At 32.4% G+C, this 17877-nt stretch overlaps 1 protein-coding gene across 1 annotated transcript in view; it reads right to left on the bottom strand.

Annotated features, from left to right (window-relative positions):
• nAChRalpha1 (nicotinic acetylcholine receptor alpha1) overlaps positions 1 to 17877 on the bottom strand; it is a 54527-nt gene that overhangs the window by 24432 nt on the left and 12218 nt on the right. Inside the window, exons 5-7 of the mRNA XM_080150292.1 lie at positions 7554 to 7663; positions 3191 to 3225; positions 557 to 657 (exon numbers count right to left, since the gene is read on the bottom strand). Coding sequence (XP_080006418.1) covers positions 557 to 657; positions 3191 to 3225; positions 7554 to 7663 — 246 coding nt within the window. The remainder of the gene's footprint in view (positions 1 to 556; positions 658 to 3190; positions 3226 to 7553; positions 7664 to 17877) is intronic.

The raw sequence follows: 17877 nt of genomic DNA, 5'->3' as shown, positions 1-17877 counted from the left end.
TCTTCTAAGATATAAAGTGATTTTTTTCTAGGCCAACAGTATTGATTTATTTTACCCACTTACCATTGACAGAAGTTAATAATCAGTATTACGCAATACAAATTTTAAAAATGTACGCATTTTTGCACACCCTTTAAATTTGTCATGGTCCATTAATCTTAATTAATTTGTTGAAAACCTTTTTTAGGGAGGCTTAATATAAGTTCTGGGATGATTTTAGGCTATATTGATTTTTATATTTAGGTCGTGGGACGGCTTTAGGCTATATTCTGCCCTTTCTAGTCTTTCCGGATACAAAGCTTTTACTCCCCTAGATTCTAGGATTTCAGCCGCTAGTTTTCTATAATCTAGTAGGTATGTAATTCCCAGAAAAGAAAAATTTATCATATATACATTCGTATTACAGACAACTTTCTAGAAATATTAATATAAAAAACATAAAATTAATATTAGTTTGTTAGCCTGGGCCTTCGGACCCTGAAGACTAACAATACTGGTTTCAATCTTATAATTTTTCATTTTCAAATCTGCGGAAAGCTGTCTTTAATACTATTACCTGTTCATCAAAGGGGAAGAATTCAACATCAATACCACAGTAGGATTTGTAAATTGCAGGCGGAGTCCAGGTCACACGGCCGTTGTAATGTAAAATTGCCTGGTTTTCAACATTTCTCATATTTACTTTTGCTTTAAAATTATACTAGCGGCTACGCCCCCTAGAAGCCTCTAGGGGCACTCAACGCTCGACCTCATTTCATTTTAAATTTGGGTTTTAAAAGAGTAAAAAATATTTTTTTTTTTGGGGGGGGGGAGTGGGTAAAGACACCCTATCCAAAAATAGTTTAGAACCTTCCCAGGACCTATAAGTAGCTTCATTGTAAAGGAGAACAATATCGGTTCAGCAGTCAGCGAGATCCTTTGGGACAGACAAAAAACGCTTACCACTTTATATAATAGGATTATTGTTGCTTTATTTTTTTGAGACCAGGCTTTTGAGACTATAGGGACACTTTGTAGAATGTTTGTAAGAGGTTGACCAACCATCTTTGAATTTGATTTTTTTTTCTCTTTAGGGGTATAAGTTAGCCTTCTTCAAAATTTTACTGAAGAGAATACTATTTTCGGCGGTTGGCGAGAATTTTTTTAGTACAAAAACACAGACAAGCGACAAATATCCTGTTACTTTTATATAAAGATTAACTCCACCTTTTTACTTCCCAAGACTTAAATATAAAATCATGGAATAATATTCTACCTTAGAAACAAATATTTCTTCTTTTTTGATTAATATTTAATATCTTATGTATTTTTAGACAGAGCTGGTAAATATTTAAAGACATTTTTTTAATGAAAATACATTTTCTGGGATGCAACGTAAAAGATAAATTAATAGAGATGATTAAGAAAATGCATTTTAATAATTTCAAAATTGAAACATTATGCATGTTTGAGCTAATACATGATTAACTATCGCCCCTAGCCTACAAGTGCTTCATTCATAGAGGCTAGGGTTCTTAATGTATAATTTTACCGGATAACCCAGGGGGGGGGGAGGGCACAAAGTCCCCAAAGTTTTATAATAAAGCTTTCTTGCTCAATGACTAACGACTTTGGGGAATTGAATTTTGATTGGTTGCTTCTATAAAGTGTCTCAACGTTTCAACCAATAATTTTAATCTACAGAAGGGATATTTTTGTGTGTCATCATAGGAGATGTACATCAATTTATTGGCCATTGTCTTATCCCTTTATATCCCTGACAAAGAGTGCAATAAAACTCTAAAACCATTTCCAATCCATCCTTTCCGTGATCCTTATTTCAGAGAAAGTTAAGATTAATGTGACAATTTGAAAGGAATGGCACACAAGGGCGCCAAAACTAACTAGACTATCCAGGAACAGGGTTAACAACCTAAAAAAAAATTTTTTTTTAAATAATCTATTTTTATTTTGATAACAGCCAGGACACCAAAATTGAAAACAGCCCATATTTAATGTAGACATCAGATTTACAAGATTTTTAAGGTAGGTTCTAGCTTAAGTAAGTCGAAACTAGTTAAGCAGCAAATAGTGCCTAATAAAAAATACGTCATACAATACAAGTGACCAATGCTAGGCCAGTATAGATTGTAATTGAACAATATATACTGGTCTATCATTGGTCGTTTGTATTGTATGACGTCATTGTTTAATAGGCACTATTTGCTGCTTTAAAGTTTGGTAATTCAGTAGTAGTAGTAAGTAATTTAAAAGATCAAAAGGGCGATTTTCCAATTTTTCCAAATCAAAACTAAGAATAGTTTGACATAATAAGCGCATTTGACTACACGATTACACACAACGGAAAAATACGCCAAAAAATTACCCTTTTTACAGGGACGTCCAAAGGGAGGGGAAAAGGGGTAATTACCCCCGCCCCACCAATGAATTTGGGGGTGCCATAGCCACCCCCAAATTTTTTATCTTTAATTTTGCCCCCCCCCCCTCAAAAAAAAAATTAAAAATCTTGGACGTCCTTGCTTACCTTAAATATTACCCCTCCCTAAAAATTCTAATTTTCAATTTTTACCCACTCCCCCCAAAATAAAAAAGCTTGGACGCCCTTGCATCTTTATACTTGACACCCCTGTAGCAGATCCCAATATTATTTTGTCGAGTGTTTGGGATGAAACCAATTTTTACATCATTTTTTATTCCGAGAGAGATATTTCTAAAGAAAATACACAGAAATGTCATTTAGCAGAAAGAAAGAATATTATATTTCATCTAACTTCTATATCTGTTTTGGAGAAATAGAATATTATAACAGTTTAAACTATCTTTGGTTTGATAATATAAAAGCTGTTTTAACTCATAAGACAGACAAATTTAAAAGCTCTTTAAAGTGCTTTTAAAAAAGGAGAAATAATTAAAAACTTTTGGCCAAAAACTTCAGGATACTTTGGTCAAAGGTTTAAAATTTATCCCCCTTTTTATAGGCACTATAAAGAGCTTCGAAAATTTCAGACTATAAGGTAGAGGGAGATTTTTAAAAGCGAGGCTTTTCAATAATTATGGTCGGTCCGTCCGTCCGAGACGGATACCTTTTTTCGTTAATTTAGGCATGTTAGAATTGTCCTATCGATTTCAAACATGTTGATTCCAGTAGTATTTTAATTACAATATATTAAAGTTTTAGAAATGTTTTCCTTTGTCATAATGGTAACTTCATAATTTCCATCCGCACTGAAACAAAAACAGGTTTTTTATCGCATCGTATTATAAACAAGTTTTCCGCAGCTATAAAAATGTATAAGTATAAGATGAATACCAGTTTTTTAGCCCCGAGATGCTGAAGGCACGGGCTAAAAAACTGGTTTTACTTTTAATCTTATAATAGTACATTCGTATATTCGTAGAAAATTGTATATAATATGATGCTATAAATATTTTTTCAGTATGGCTTAGAACCGGCTCTTATCCACCAGATAATAACAGTTTTCGAAGTGATACAGGAAAAATCATAATTTTTTCATGAAGCGAAGCGAAGATACTCCTTAGATCTTTTTTTTGAAAGTCAGTACTTTCCTCTGTTTCTTACATGCATCAAAAGATCCATGTGCTTAGTTTGTTTGTAATAAAATTTTATCAAAACAATAATAAAATTTTACTAAAACAATAAGAAAATAAAGAGGATAGACACCCTTCTTATAAGCAAAGTTTTAAAATCAGACGATATGAAAAACAGACATTAAACCTTGTAGAGCTTGTCGAAAAATGGAGTAAATACAGTTTACTATTTTTAAGGACATACTTACACTTTTAGGACTTGTTATAGACATGCTTCGCTTAAAATATTATACTAAGTTGTCCTAGAAATATTCCAAAAACAGACGAATAGGTTAATTTTTGCATATTAATTCATAAGTCTAAACAAAATTGTATGCAAATTTGATGCAAAATTGAGTAAATAAAAAGATATTCTTCATTTTATAATTATCTGAACGTTGCAAACTATACTATTGTATTGTAAAATTAGATGTAACTTTAGAGGCAAAACAGAATTGCCACATTAAATATCAAACATGAAATAAATAGATAATATGAAAAAATCTACCAAATAAACTAATTAAAATTAAATTTATCACGGAGTTTTCTATAGTTTTAACAAGTTGTGTTCAATCACTATCGCGAAAATAAATATATAGCAATTAATTATTAGATAAAAGGGAGTAGGGTTATGTTAGGATTAAATTGATGGTGGCATTTTGAGCTTTGTAATAAAATGCTGATCTGAGGTGAGTTTTTAAGACACAAAAATACCTGTTTGTTTATGTTTTTTTGTCCTTTGTGTCGTGTGCATTTAAATCAATCAGTTACATCAAATTACCAAACCAAACAGCGTGTGAATACCGCGTATAATAGGTAATATAATGTACTAAATCCTAATTACAAAGTCGTCATTTTTATTTTGAGCAAAATTTAGTGACGCGGCATTTCTCATCTTGAAACATAAACAAACATTTATTTTCATGACTTGAAAACTAACTTCTGAGGAATTGATAATTGTGAGAAGTGAATGGACACTTCTTCATAAGTACATTGTGTAAAATTAATCAAAACTTTGCCTCATTACTATAACTTTAAACTTGAAAATTTGAATATATTAATCATTTCTTTCAACATGGAATAATAATTCAAGAATATTTAAAGTACAACCAGAACATTTATGTCCATTAGTTGTATATATAACATTTCTACAATCTTAAACCTAATTATATCCTAATATATAAAGTTTTAAAACTAGTAGATAAGCACTTTCCTCCAGGCTCAGAACTACACAAGTATTACAATTGAAGGATGCAACTGTAGACAACCCCAAACATGCCCATTGGATGGTAAATGCAAAACTTCAAACATGGTCTATAAAGCCATTGTGACACTAGATTCAGACCAGAGCCAACATCAATATATTGGCCTAACCTCTGCAACTTTCAAGCAAAGATATAGTAGGCACAAAACCTCTTTTGCACGAGACACAGCTTGCACAAAGCTATCTGATTTCATTAAAACACAAAGACAGAAAAACACAAACTATAAAATTGAATGGTCAATTGAAAAACTAGCAAACCCTTACAATCAAAATTCCAAAAAATGTAATCTTTGCTTGACAGAAAGCTTCGAAATAATGAAAGCTTTCAAATCTAACATGCAAACTTTAAACACCAGAAATGAAATCTTCAGCAAGTGTCCACACAGAGAAAAGTTCCTTCTTTCAAAGTGCATGACGTGAAACATATTCAAAGCAGTATTTTTTATATAATATGTATTAATTTGTAAAACTGCAAATGTTAAATATGACCTATTTTTGTCTATTTAAAGATTCCCTTTAAACACCTCCCCCTTCTTATACAAAGATGCTAATTCCCCCCCCCCCCCCAACCCCAAGAGGATATAGGCAGTAAAAAACCCCGCAGGGGGCACAATTTTCTAACACTTCTTTCTCATTTAGTCTTTAAAAAGGATTCAAAATGCATGGACATATATCTTTTTAACTCTTATTTATACATCTTAATTGGAACTGATGATCTATTTTTATAGAGAAACATATGTATTCCGCAAATAAATAGTTAAAAAATTAAATGTGTTTATACATATAATAATATATAAAGTAGTAAATTTTTTTGTCTGAAGCTTAAGATCTCAATATCTACTGAACCGATTGGGTTCTCTATTTAAGGTAGGCTTCTTAAAGGCCCTGCGATGGTTTAAGGCTATTTCATTTTCTGATTTAAGTCTTTGGATGGTTTTGAACTTTTTTTTAGCCCCTCTCTGTCCTTCAGAGTCCTTAGATGCTAGAATCGTAGCTGCCAGTTAATTATGTAACACTACTTTTAGAATATTAAGTGTAACAAAAACAATTTGGTAAAAATTTTAGCTGTAATTTCCATGCCATATAATTGCCTAAGGAATGGATGATTTGAAAAGCAAATTAAAGCCTTTAATCACTATCGCCTGTTTGCAGATAGTATATGAAGAGGGTCCCGTAGTATAGGTAAAGTTGTGTGTTAGATTAGTCAAATGTGCTTATTAAGTCAAACTACTTTTGATTTTGGCCATTTTATATACATACATTTGATAAAAATTAGGAACAGTTTGACTTAATAAGGGCATTTGACTAGAAGTAACAAACAACTTCACAATAAAAATCTGCGAAAAAGTTACCATTCTCTATTTAATCTTATTATATTTAAACTTACAAAGTATATATTTATCCTTGTTTTCTATTTATTTTGACAAAGAATGATTTCAAGTGTTTTGCAGAGAGAGAGATAGGTGACAATGGGCTGTTTATTACACTAGTCCCCAAAGTTTTATAATAACGTTTTCTTATTCATTGGCTTAACAACGTTGGGGACTTTAGTGAATTTTGATTGGTTGATTCATTAAGTTCAGTGTTCAAACATTTTAACCATAAATTTTAATTTATTGAAGAGGTAATTTTGTGTGTCATCATTGGGGATTTACATCAACTTATCAGCCATTGTCTTATCCCTTTAGATCCCTGAATTGTATTGTGTATTTAGGCTGCATCACACACTAAAATTCAAATGGCCAAATTCTCTTTCAAACTAAATTAAGTTTCAGGATGCACTTTTCTCTCTTCTCTTTATACAAAACTCTTTCATTTTACATTTTTTTCTATTCTTTATCAGGGATCTAAAGAGATAAGACAATGGCTGATAAATTAATGTACATCGTCAATAAGGGTTACACAAAATTACCCCTTCTGCAGGTTAGAATTAGTGGTTGAAACGTTTGAACGCTCAACTTTATGAACCAACCAATCAAAATTCATCAAAGTCCTCAAAGTTGTTAAGTTGGGGTTTCGTGGCAACGCCTCTTAAGGGGCGATTCGTCGTTTTTTCAAAATGGCTTTTGATAGGTTATATTAGGTTAGGTTAGGTTATATTGGGTTAGGTGATTGCCCTGCAGGTTTAGCCAAATGGTCCCGCAGGGTTAGATCCCTCCGCAGGGGCTAGAAATAGGAGAAAAGCTTCTGCGAAAATACGAAGAAACGCCCCTTAAGAGGCGTTGCCACTAAAGGGACTATATCCTAAAGTTGTTATAAAACTTTGGGGACCATTGTAATAAACAGCCTGCTGTCCCCTCTCTCTCTCTCTCTCTGATTCTCCAATAGCATGTCTGAATTATCATCAATAATGAGGACATTAATTACCTCATTGGCGCAGGACTCTCATTTAATTTTGAGTAATAATTCAGAGAAGCCAGAGCATCATCTACATGTAATGGAATTATAATGCTCTAACGCTCATCTAAGTATATTAGGTTAAATAATATCCAACAGACGACCAAGCCAATGATTAAACGACCTTTACCTGGAAGTTCTACTTGTACAAGGTAATAATCTGCTCCTGTTTATGGACAAGGCACCCTCCCCCCTCCCCTACTCTCACCCTTAGTGCTAGTTACCATTTTACCGTCTCTAGTATAACGCGACTTGGACCACGCTGTCATTTGCGCAAATGCCGCGCGTTATTACATGGTCTTACTTGTTATACAGTACAATATCTGGTAGCCAAATATCTTCGCTAGGAACATGGAGATGTTTAACCCCACCATAGTCGGCGGGGTTCCACGACAGCTTGTAATCCTTCCATTCCTAAACAATGCAAAATTACAAATCAAATTAATTATTTAACAAGGATGACTACATCCACAAAAGCTAAGCTCTGAAATGAAAGGCCAAACGAACATTAACACTGTAGAGTGTCAGAACTGAATAAGAACATTAATTTTTAAGTCGAAACAAAATTGTACATAAATTTGTTGCAAAATTCCGTAAATATAGGATACAATTCGTTTATTTTTAGGATTTCATTATAAAGTAGATGAACGTACCGACTTTTTGGTAACGATTATAGGTTGATACGCTTTCTATTTTGTACGTAACTGTTATACAAATCACAACGCAAAGTTTGAAATAGATAGGACAATTTTAACATTACTAAATTTACTAAAAGAGCCTACCGTGACTGCCGGACTGACCCTAATTATTTTTAAAATCGCCTTTAAGAATATAAAACAATCTATTTAACATATTGTAAATCAGCAAAATATTTAATGTTAATTCAGCAATATTTTATTTAAAGTGCACAAAATCAGATTTTGCTAAAACTAAATGTTTTAGAATTAAGATATTTAAAATTTAATAATTTGCAAATAAATAAAAATTATATGTATGTTTCAATCATGTAAATTTGTAAAAAAAAAAATGAATAATATAAATACTCAAATACGCATAAAATTAGCGTTTTATTTTGATGTTACATTAGAGCAAATTGGATTATTACCAAAGTCAGTAAAAATGAATATGTAAATAAGAGGACAAATTGAAAAACCTCTTGGCCAAATAATCTTACTGAAGTTATAATCCCTTCTCTAATAAACAGACAAGAAAGTAATCTATTAAGTACATCACGCCAGGCTAAAATTGAATCAAGACAAAAGTAAGTGCCGAGCTCTGGGACCTGTGTATGGTGAAATTACACATAAAACCATGATGATTCTAGGTGAAACCAAAATTTTAGAAGGGTCTTTTTGAGAAAATTAGATTTGAAAATTTCAAGTTCAATTTTATCCCCTAGGAGTTACCGCATAATCAAGACAAGAAAAGCAAAGAATATTTATTTAAAATTTTGAACAAGTTTGCATTTTATAAAGTTCTTCATGAAACCACTCCTGAAGGGAGTTAATCAATGGCCATTTTTATCAGTTGCTTTGCTAAGGTCACAGAAATTCAGCCTTAAATAAATCATATATAGAGAGGTTTTATGAAAGACTTCACAAAAGCACAGTTGGTCAAAAGTTCAAATAAATAATCTTTGCTTTTCTTGTCATGATTATTTGTCTGCTAGGAATTCCTATTTAAGTTTGACGAAAAGTGGGGTCAGTTAGAACATCTAGATATATTATGCCTATTGAGCAACCTTCTTTCCCTTCTTTGGTCTTAAATAGACAGAAATTAAATTAAAATCAAGATCTAATGACATCTTTCTGATTAAAGGTACCTAATTTTCTTTTTACATCAAGTACTGATAATGTCACAGGGAAGAAATACTATTTTCTTATTAATCAGAAAGAGTAATCAATCAAGGATCTAAAGGGATAACACAATAGCCGAAAAATTCATGTATATCACCAATCAGTATACACAAAATTATTCCTTCTCTAGATTACAGTTTGTGGTTAAAACAATTGGACACTCAACCTAATGAACTGACCAATCAAGTTTGACTAAGGTACCCAAAGTTGTTAATTAACGAATAAGAATACTTTATTATAAAACTTTGGGGACTAATCCAACCAAACAGTTTATCAAAATGGACTAAAGGTCCCCAAAGTTGTTGAGCCAAATTGCCAAAGAATAAGAACCCGTTACTATAAAAAGTTAGGGGCTATTGTTTTAAACAGCCCAATGTCCTCTCCCTCCCTGGTAATGAATCCATCAAAGTAAATGAAAGGGACACGCACCAACCTTATTTCCTTTTCTTGTGTCTTGTGAACAACCAGACTCAACTGTAATGGATTACACCCAGGCAAAAATATAGATAAGCAGGGAGGGAGGGGACATTGAACTGTTTATAACACTAGTCCTCAAAGTTTTATTATAACGTATTCTTAATCGTTGTCATAATAACTTTGGGGACTATTATATTTTAAATGGTTAGATCATTAAGTTGATTTTCTAAACAATTCAATCAATGATTATAATCTACAGAAGGGGTAATTTTATCTATCATCATTGGGTTTTTCTGCCATTGTCTTATCCCTTTAGATCCCTGATATGGAGTATATTGAAATAGAGAGTGAGGTACTAAGGAATCGAGAATTATCATATATACAAAACGTTTGGAGTCAAATACTTATTTACCGCATCGTATTATAGACAGCTTTTCAGAGCTAACAAAACTGGTATTATTTTTTTTTTTAAATTTCATATTAATATTAGTAAAACATTGTCTTCAATACAACGCTGTACATGATTTTTCAGTACTGAGAACTGGTTTAATTTAGCGGGTATTAATCGGTTTCGAAGCCATACTAGAAATTATCATTCTTTGTTTTAGTACTTTAAATACATACTAGCGGCTCCAGGGGATGTCGAATTTGATAACCCAATTTCTTATTACAGATTTTTTTAAGTAAAAAAAACTTTTGGGGGGTGGAAAAAAACATTTTTTTTGGGGGGGGGGGTAATTTTTTTTGGGGGTTGGGGGTGTCCCACCCTCCAAGAAAATTGTTATAAACCTTCCCGGGACCTATGAGAAGCTACCCTGTTAAGGAGAACCCGATCGGTTCAGCGGTTAACAAGATCCTTCGGTACACTCAAACACACAGACACACATACTGTTACTTTTGTATAAGGATTTTGTTGTGTAATATTATGTATATTGACCATATTAAGAAAACAGACTTTTTTCTCTTTTTTTGTTACAATTAAAACACGACAATTGAACGTTCAACAATTAAACAATAAAATCAAAATGATATTTTTTAAAGTTTGTTTCTGTAATTCCTGGCAAAACGGAGGTTGAAGTATTTCTATTACAGTGTTTTTTTTACATATTTATATAACATTTATAATATATTTATGGATTATATTATGTACAATTATATACCTACTTTTATTATGGCTTCGCCCCTGGAGGCCCAATAAATGATTTAAAGTCTACCTCCCCTCCCCCTCCCACTGCTATTGTAGTTTTGTTATTTTTTTTATTGGAGTGAGGCATTTTTTATCGTATTTAACCTTCCCAAAACATATAACTTGTGTTTCATAATAAACATTACTTTAAAATGATATAATTATTTTAAAAGATTGAATTATATATCAGTCTTTAATTAAAAGTTACAATTTTGGCAAAATTTGAGGTTATGTTTGAGACACTCATGAAAGAATGAGAATAGAAATAGTTTAATTTTGACTTCAAAGAATATGATATTTGATAGTGTTAACAGAAAATATAAATAGATGCAAACACCCAAACAGATAGACTTACATCATCATGTCTTTTATAAAATTGTACAAATGATTCCTTTTTTTATATTAAACGATAAATGTATCCTAAAACTTTTGTAGAAAATATAAAATGTCTAGCGGCTGCGCCCCTAGCATCTATAGGCTCTATATTCGTGGGGATATGAAAGAGTAAAAAACAAACCCAGACTTGAATAGCAAAAAAATACAATTCGGGACCTATAAGAAGCTTCACTGTAAAGGAGAACCATTTTGGTTCAGCCGCTAGAAAACAAACCGAGACAAAAAAAAACTTACTACTTTATATAATAGGATATATTGACAAATAAAAATGTACATCAATTTCATTAATATACATATATTTTGTGATCGCGTATGGAATAAGCATGTAAATAATATAATATGACAATTATCAGTTTGGAATATTAAATGGCAGGATATTTTTATAGATGTTTGTATGTAGAGGCATTGAGAGGAAGGTGTATCCAACCCCCTTACAAATTAAGGGGGATGGGGTCAGACTCCCCTTGGTTTCACCCCCCCCCCCCTCTATACCCCTCCCCCTGACAGGGATCTGCTCATTGATACACACCCTTAAACCAGCCCGGGGGGGTGGGTTTCGAGCTAAAAAATAGTCAAACTCCCCTTAAATTGAAATGAAATGAAATGAAATATTTATTTTATGACACATACAAAAAAATATATATTCATTACATGGTATAATCACAAACAAACAATAAAATTGATCATGATTACTTATTGTTTAATAATAAAGATAATAGTATTCACATTCAAAATTCGTGTCAAAGGACTAAGTAATCTCTCTCGAGGTAATATTAAGTAGCCTTTGCAGATAAGAAAAAAATGATAAAAAAAAACTATAATAGATAACATGAAACTTAATTATTTAAAATAAGAACTTACGCATTATATATGATGGGGATTATAATGTGGAATTGAAAGGAAGGGAATTGGAGGGGAGAGTAACATGATGTGTGTTTGTAATATTGACTATAAACATTTATAATTAATATGAGGGGTAAATCAGTGAAGACTTGTAGAACAGACAGAATAAATGTTTTACATTCTTAGGTGGCAAGAACGGCAAAGAAGTCTATAACATGTTATGTCTATTTTTGCTAGAAGGCATTTTTTTAGCTTACTCTTAAAATGATTTAGGTTTAAGGCATTTTTTATATTATCACGGTCATCAAAACTGTTCCATATCTTTGGAAATGAACAAATAGGAAGCCTCTCTACTAAGTTAATTCGAGAAAAGGGGACAGTTAAATTATTATTGTTTCTCAAAACGAAGTTACCATTTAATTCACCTCGTCTAGGCCACATATTAATAAAAGACCTTGGCAACAAATTATTTTTGTACTCATACATAAATTTTAGTTTGAAGTAATGAGTTAGAGATTCAAAGGGTAAAATATTGAGATTTTTAAATAAAGGACTAGAATGGCTATAGTAGGTTGCTTGCTTAATACATCTCACAGCCATTTTTTAGTAGCGAAGCTACTCTATAATTTGAAATGTCCGTCTGTCCGTCTGTCCGTATGTCCGTATGTCCGTCTGTCCGTATGTCCGTCTTAGTTTGGGGGAAACGTGATTTTCTCGGCTCCTATAAAAGATAAAAGGCTGAAATTTTTTGACAACATTCCCATTATCAAGGAGCACAATTAACTATAAAACATCAATGTCGATAGGACCGCTTTTTAGCAGGTTTTAGGCTATTTTTGTATTTTTCACATTTTTCTCCATATCTTTGGTGTTTATGGTCCGATTTCCAAAATTTTTTCAGTTATAGAATCAAAATTAAATTTCCTGTCGTTTCAAGAAAACAACTATGACGGTCAGACTGCCTTTAAGCAGGTTTTAGGCTATTTTTTATTTTTCACATTTTTCTCCATACCTTTGGTGTTTATGGCCCAATTTCCAAAGTTTTTCAGTTATAGATATCAAGATTAAATTTCCTTTCGTTTCAAGAACACATCAATGGCGGTCAGACTGCCTTTTTGCAGGTTTTTAGCTATTTTTATATTTTTCACATTTTTCTTCATATCTTTGGTGTTTATGGTCCTTTTTTAAAATTTTTGTAGTTATAAATATCAAAATTAAATTTCCCGTTGTTTTGAGCATCCAGTATGTAATTTACTTTGACCGTCAGTCTGTTAGTCATAGTACTATAATATAAATAAATATTAAGAAATTAACAAATGTTGAAAAGGTTTCGTGATTTTTTCCTAATATGCATGCTTTTGTCAACTAATATCTAAATTCTTATTTAATTGTTTATGCTTCGCTACTTATGGATGTTGTCATCCTTGTTGTTTAGTGATTATGCCAGTAAGATTTGTGGGTGATGCACATGAGTAGATAAGGATTCCATAAACTAAATGACAATGAAAAATAGAGTAATATAGAGCTTTGAGAGCTTTTTCAGTGAGTAGACCTTGACATTTTCGGAGACAAAATAATGATTTAGAGAGCTTTTTGTTTAATTCATTTATATGAACCTTAAAATTCAAGGCTGGATCCAAATAAATACCCAAGAATTTTATAGCTGGAATATCACTTTCATGGTTGACAAAGTCAATTCTATGTCTAAGTAAAGGGTTAGGGTTAAGGGTATTTGGATCATTATCATCAAAATATAGATTGATTTCATTCCATGGAATAAGGGAGGGAGTAGGATAAAATATAGTGAATTTTGTTTTGTTGGGATGTAAAGACATTTGATTAGCCCTAAACCACTGGGAAATATTTTTGAGTTCTGCATTAACAAATTCAACAAGCTCATTTAGGTTTTTACCAGAGGCTAATATAGTAGTGTCATCACAGAAAAGTAGTACTTTTAAAAGTGTTGACTTAGGCAAGTCATTAAAAAATATAAGAAACAAAATAGGACCTAATATGCTACCTTGAGGCACTCCACTATCTATCTCTAATGGATCAGAGTCAAAAAGGCCAAATTTAACAAATTGATTTCTATCTGTTAAATATGATTCAAACCAATTAAGCAAGTTCCCATTAATACCAAATTTCTGTAGCTTCATAAGAAGAGTATTTTTAGGCACACAATCAAATGCTTTGCGAATATCACAAAAAATTCCAATAGTATACTCCTTATTATTCATAGCTTTACTTACATGATTGAGTAAATGAATCATAGGATGATATGTTGAATTATTTGCCTGGAATCCAAATTGAAGTTCATCAATAAGATTATTATCAGAAAGATAAGCTTGCAAATTAATGGCAATGAACTTTTCTAGAATTTTTGAAAAAATAAGAAGAAGAGAAATTGGCCTGTAATCATTAAGATTGAAAGGATCTCCGCCTTTTTTGAAGACAGCTGTTACTTTAGCCATTTTGAATTGTTCAGGTACAGAGCCAAGTTCAATTGATTTATTGAAAATATGACATAAAGGATCTAGAATTTGTGAAACGACTTTTTTCAATAAAAAAGATGATATTCCAAGGTAGTCACAGGATTTTTTTAGGTCAAAATTATTAACAATTTCAGTTATAATTGCAGGTGTGATTGGGGGAATGTTAAATAGGTTGCCAGATTCTTCAAGATAAGAGTTAGGGGATCTCTCAGTAGGGGGTATATCCTGTCGAATGTTAAAAGCAATGCTAGAAAAATGCCTATTAAATGCCTCTCCTATGTTCTTATCACCAATGATCTCATTACCATCAACAATAATCTTATTAGTTGAAAATTTTCTTTTTGAATTTAAACCAGCGACATCTTTAATAATTTGCCAACTCTTTTTAAGATTGTTTTGGTTGGAGACAAGTAGATTACTATAATATAACTTTTTTGCAGTTTTCAGAACTTTGTTATACACGTTTTTATATTTAGTATACAATTCCTTATTTTCAGTTGTTGGAACTTTTGCTAATCTAGATTGTAATTCAAATTTCTTATTCCTAGACCTTAATATGCCTTTGGTCATCCAATTTTGGATCATGTGGTAGTTTTTATTAAATCGAATTTCCTTAACAGGAATATTTCTCTCAAAAGAAGCTTGAAATAAGTTTTGGAAAATAGCATAGCTTTCTGTAGGGTTATTTTTGGCATAGACTTCATTAAAAGACAAATTACTTAAGTCATCTTTAAAGCTTTCAATATTAACGTCAGAAAAATCTCTAGTGGAAATAACTTTTGGGTTTGTCTTATGTTTATTAGTGCTAATAAAATGAAAAGTTGAGAAATGGTCGCTCAAATAAGTAGTTATTACTCCAGAAACCATTTGATCCTTAATATCATTTGTCCAGATGTGGTCAATAAGCGTAGCTGTATTGTTATGGGCTGAGACTCTTGTAGGGTTAGAGATCAGCTGTAGGAAGCCAGCGCTAAAAAGCATGCTGACAAAATCCGCTGTATAATTATGTACATTGTAAGCAAACAAATCTAAATTAAAGTCTCCACAAAGAATTGCTTTACATTTTCGCTCCGTGATAGAGTCTAAAATGCCTTGAAAATGTTCCAAAAATAACTCTATTTGCATATTAGGTGTAAGATTGTTTAACCCAGTGCTAGGGGGTCTGTAGAAATTACCAATAACAAGTTTTTTTCTGTTGCTAAACTCCAATTCTATGAACAAACTTTCAATAATTTTTTCATGAAAAATAGAATACTCATTTAGAACAGAAAAATTTAAAGATTTGTTAATATAGAAAGCTACGCCTCCACCCACAAAAGTTGTTCTTGTTTTAAATAGAATAGGATGATATAAAGATATTTCAAAGATGGATGGAATAACAATGGAATAACATTCTTGTAAACAAATGATGTCAAAAATAACCCCTTTCTCTTTCCAAAAATGAATTAGATCAGAAAGGCTAGAAAATTTAGAATTAATAGATTGAATATTTAAACTGAGGATAGAAATGTTTTTTGAATTTTTAAATTTTTCACAAAATTTATCAGGAGAATAGTATGAGCTCTGTATGTCTAATTCTCGATAAATATCAACCTCTTCATTTTCTTCAAAAAGCAATCTGTGAAAATTGTTGTTACTTAGATTGTCTGTCCCAAATCTATGAAATGATTCATTCATTTATAATAAATCCAATGTATAAAGAAACAATATACAAACACACAAACCAAAAGTAAGAAAGGATAGAGAGGGGGTGCAGGGAAAGGAGGGACTGGATAGGGGTGGGAAAAAGGGGGGTGAAAGTCATAAATACATACAGGTGTACAAGGGGTGTAGGGGTTGTAAGAAGGGTAGGAGAATGGGAGGGGGTAGGTATAGATCTTACACTTCCGGTAATACGGACAATTTTTACTATTTTTCATATCCTATATTTGGGGTGTCCAACAAATTTTAAAATATTAAAATCATTAAAGAAAAACAAATGTTTTTTAGAAGAGGTATAAAAGATAGTTTGTATGGTACTGAATAAAATCCTAATTATTATAATAAAATATTTTTTTCATCTAGAGCTAAAATTATTGTATATTGAGAAAAAAAAACAGAGGAATCAGATAAGAATTAATGCTAAATTTAGGAGAAAAAAATAGGTTTTTTTTTATTTAAAAGAAGATTCTTGTAGGAATATGTTGATATATCTAATCTTTAAATGAATTTACATTAAAGGTAGAGCAGGCAAGATCATTATCATTTGGCAATAGACCTTCACCTTTTTCAATTTCACCTTTTGTAGCTCCATTCTTTACCTCCTGCCAGCTGCTTTCCCCTGAATCCTTATGTTCTCCTTGGGCTCCACCAGCATGCTGTCCATCCCGACCAGAAAACTGTCCACCACGCCCTCTACCACGTCCTCCAGGAACACCTCCACGTCCACCAGGAACACCTCCACGTCCAGCTGGCACTCCACTACGTCCACCATGTCCAGATGATTGGCTCCAAGGCCCTCCATTGCCTCTAACTGGGCCCTTAGATCTCAGTTGGCGATTATTTGTAGGAAGATCTGCTCTACTTTTTCTGGAGGGTGATGAGTCATTGTGGGAGGCAACAGCTTTGTCAACCTCTGCTGTGGGATCTGTCCTTATATCCTCAACAAAGAATACCTCTGAGAACCCAGCTCCAGTTTCATTAGACTCCTCACCTTTGCTCTCAGCCAGAGAGAATCTCAGGTTCCCATCAAATGCCCAAGCAGCCTTAACCCTAGGGTCTTGTTTCAGGGCCATCAGATATTTATGGTTCATTGCTGTAAGATCAGGAAATGCAGAATAAAATTTAACACCCATTGTTGTCTCTGCTGCCGTTGGATTTGGCATAAATTTTCTCTTATATTTGAGAAACAGATTTCTCATATACCTTGACATGAATCTTATGATGATAGTTCTTGGAAGATTATCTCGTTTTTTACCAACAAAATGACCATTTGAAAGGAGATCAAAAACTTTAGGAACAGAGTCAATCTTTGTAGGGCCCCATTCTGTGTTCACATCAGTGTCTTCAGGCTTTGGGGTAAGCTTCCTCAGCACAGGCTCAATGATAGCATTGTAGGCAGTAGTTATGCATGCCTCATCAGCTCCCACTTTCTTAACTAGCTCAGAAGAGACAGATAGCCCATGAATTCTAATGGTCCAATTGCGATTATACTGCTCATTACTGTTGCAGTATAACTTTAAATCACTGCAACATTTTTTGAGGTTTGACTTATCCAGAGATATTTTTGAATCACTTTTGTTAGCATTGCATAACAGTTCTTTTAGTTTTTCTGGCGTCACTTTATTGTCAATGAGAATTTTAGTTAAATCCCCAATATTACTATCACTTTGTTGTTGTTCAACTTGATTTGTAGCCATTGTTAAAATAGAAAATTGTTGGACACCCTGTCACCAATAA

This window comes from Acartia tonsa, chromosome 2 (assembly GCF_053477335.1).
Source record: "Acartia tonsa isolate MP-2025a chromosome 2, ASM5347733v1, whole genome shotgun sequence".
Classification (NCBI taxonomy): Eukaryota; Metazoa; Arthropoda; class Copepoda; order Calanoida; family Acartiidae; genus Acartia; species Acartia tonsa.
The sequence above is the reverse complement of the archived record's forward strand: the minus strand, read 5'-3'. Positions and strand labels throughout refer to the sequence as shown.